Source organism: Bidens hawaiensis, unplaced genomic scaffold (genome assembly GCF_021521415.1).
Source record: "Bidens hawaiensis isolate Kalapana, Puna unplaced genomic scaffold, B.hawaiensis_p1.1 tig00004357_1, whole genome shotgun sequence".
Classification (NCBI taxonomy): domain Eukaryota; kingdom Viridiplantae; phylum Streptophyta; class Magnoliopsida; order Asterales; family Asteraceae; genus Bidens; species Bidens hawaiensis.
The window spans coordinates 1,581,130-1,583,801 of record NW_027491262.1 but is presented as its reverse complement, the minus strand read 5'-3'; the positions used below and the strand labels follow the sequence as shown (position 1 = coordinate 1,583,801).

Here is a 2,672-nt window from a genome sequence, read left to right as displayed (position 1 = left end):
AAAAACACTTCATATATCATTTAAACAGATTCAACAGCTGCAATTCGCTTCCTTCGCGAGCGTAATAATTATAATTATACTCGCCTAAACACGTCGTAGTAGTCACCGACGACTCATCCGAATTCATCGACGGACTTCCTTGCCGTCGTTTCACTTCCGGAAAACTCGGATTCAGATTCAGATCAAGATCGTGAGCTTCCGTTACCGTTACATTCACCGGCAGCTCAACCGCTCGCCTGCGCTTCTGCATTTTTGATCTCGGCTGTGCAACCAGATCAACTTCCGACGAATCGTCGAGTTTCGACATCATCGGAAAACCGTCGATTAGGTCTGCGATTGGTCGTAACGCGCCACCTCGGAGCACTGTTTCAACGGCTGCTTGACAGAGGTGCCAGTTTCCGGTCCATAACAGTCCGACGGCTCCGGTCACCGGATTCACGGTCCGGCCGGCAGCTTCGAATAACAGTGATTGGAAAAGAGCTGCAGATGCAAAAGAATCGGTAAAATTTTAAACTGAAAAGTAGTGATTACATCAAAACAGACCGCAAGCATACAACAAGCTGATAACAAAGTTAAATTAAAAGTAGATTAATCGAAATCAAATCGATCACAAACCCTAGCTAAATCAATTAAGTAATAAATATCATGAAATAGGTTAAAATTCAAATCAAAAGTAGCTAAATCTTACAATCTCATCAATCACAAACACTAGCTAACTCAATTTAGTAGCCAAATCTAAGCATCATATCAATCACAAACCCTAGCTAGTTAGTCATAAATCATGTTTTAGTTCAAAATTCAAATCAAAAACTGAATCATGCTAAATCTAACTATTGCAATCAAAAGAGTTCAGCAGATGGTGCATAGTAACATATATCGACGCTGAAGAACTGTAACTTTGATTTCAGTAAGGTCAGATTTGCCATGGTTGTTGCCCGCTTATCTGCCTCTCTATTATAATTGGATCCTTTTGTGAAATTATATAGTAAAACTTCTGTTAGGTCGTTAAAAGAAAAGGTTAAAATTCGAATCAGAAGTAGCAAAATTTAGCCAATGCATCAATTACAAACCCTAGCTAATTCAACTTAATCATGAATTCATAAATTAGTCAACAATTTCAATCAAAACTAGCTAAATCTAACTATTGCAATCAAAAGAGTTCAGCGAATCATGCATAGTAACATATCGACCCAAAGTCATGTAACTTTAGGGGGTCAGATTTGCCACGGTTGTAACTGGATCCTTTTATGAAATTATCAATTTAGTAGATTATAATAAAAGGATCCAATTACAATAGAGAGGCAGGTAAGCGGGCAACAAGCTACGCAACTACCCCTTTTGAATGGCAAAACCGATCCTACTAAAAACAAAGTTATCGCTCTTAAGCGTCATTGAGTCACTGTGCATGATAAGCTGAACTCTTTTCAGAAACGCAGCCGCATCGGCGCAAGAGACCTAAATTAGTAAAACAACTTCTGTTAGATCGTAAAAAAAGGGTTAAAATTCGAATCAGAAGTAGCAAAATTTAACTGATGCATCAATTACAAACCCTAGCTAAATACAAAAATTTAAAACTAGCTAAATATAAAACTTAAGATCTAATCAATTAATTAAGTTATAAATTCACGAATTAATTAAAAATCTAACTATCTCATCAATTACAAACCCTAGCTAAACCGATTCAACGTCAAATCGAACTTATTAAACATTACATGGACGTTGACTCTCCGGCACGGCGGAGATGAACGACATGAGTCCGGCACGGCCAAAGAACTTAGCAACAAACACGGTGGCGTAGCCTTGAGCTTCAGGCGCATCAATCCACTGCAAACACGGACGTAGAATGCATGACTCGTTGCATCCTTTACGGAGAACTCGACATCCGTTGCAACTCATGGTGGTGGTGGTGGTGGTGCCGGAAAGTGATCGGAGGTGGAGAAAAGAAGCCGCGGAGATGGTGGATTTGTAGAGGCTGGGGTAACTATGGTTGGGTTAGGTTAGGTTAGGTTAACTGTGGTTGGGTTAAGGGGTGGGTTAGTGGGTGTGGTGGATGCCAAAGTATTGGGTGAGAGCGGCTCCGTGTTTTCGCGGACTTATCTATTCGCTTGTATTATTTTATTGGGTAATAGTTTGATGCTGTTTCCTTTCCTTGTCAGATCCATGTCATGGAATTCAAAGAAACAATGAGGCGAGCTGCTTGTGAGCTAATAGAGATCGGCTTGTTAAAAAGCTTGATCAAGGGGAGATTAATTGAGCCCGGGCCTGAGGTCACGCTTAAAAATAAGCTCGTTTGATAAACAAGGCCGAGCCTGAGCTCGAGTTTCATTTATCGAGGTTGAGCCGGCTCGCGAGACTAAACGAGTATGTGATTTATATAATTTTTTAAATATGTATTTAATAATTATTAATTAATATATATGATATTATGAAAAAATAAATAAAAGTAACTAAATAATATATATTATTTTGTATATAAATTATAATAGAATATATATATATATATATATATATATATAAATATAATTATACAAAAAATAATTAATAAATAGTAAATGAGCCGAGCCCGACCGAGCCGTGCTAGAGCCTAGTCGAGCTCTATGTAAGTTAAACGAGCCAAGCTCGAGCCTGGTCTAAGTTGAGCTTGGGCTTGGCTCGGCTCGGCTCGTTTGCAC

General features: G+C 38.8%; 1 protein-coding gene across 1 annotated transcript; it reads right to left on the bottom strand.

Annotated features, from left to right (window-relative positions):
* Nucleotides 1-16: 16 nt before the first annotated feature.
* LOC143626327 (LOB domain-containing protein 37-like) lies at nucleotides 17-1,896 on the bottom strand. The gene is made up of 2 exons (XM_077096456.1): nucleotides 1,713-1,896; nucleotides 17-480 (listed from the first exon to the last, which is right to left on the bottom strand). Exons 1-2 carry the CDS (start codon nucleotides 1,894-1,896, stop codon nucleotides 17-19), a joined length of 648 nt encoding a protein of 215 aa, XP_076952571.1.
* Nucleotides 1,897-2,672: the final 776 nt, after the last annotated feature.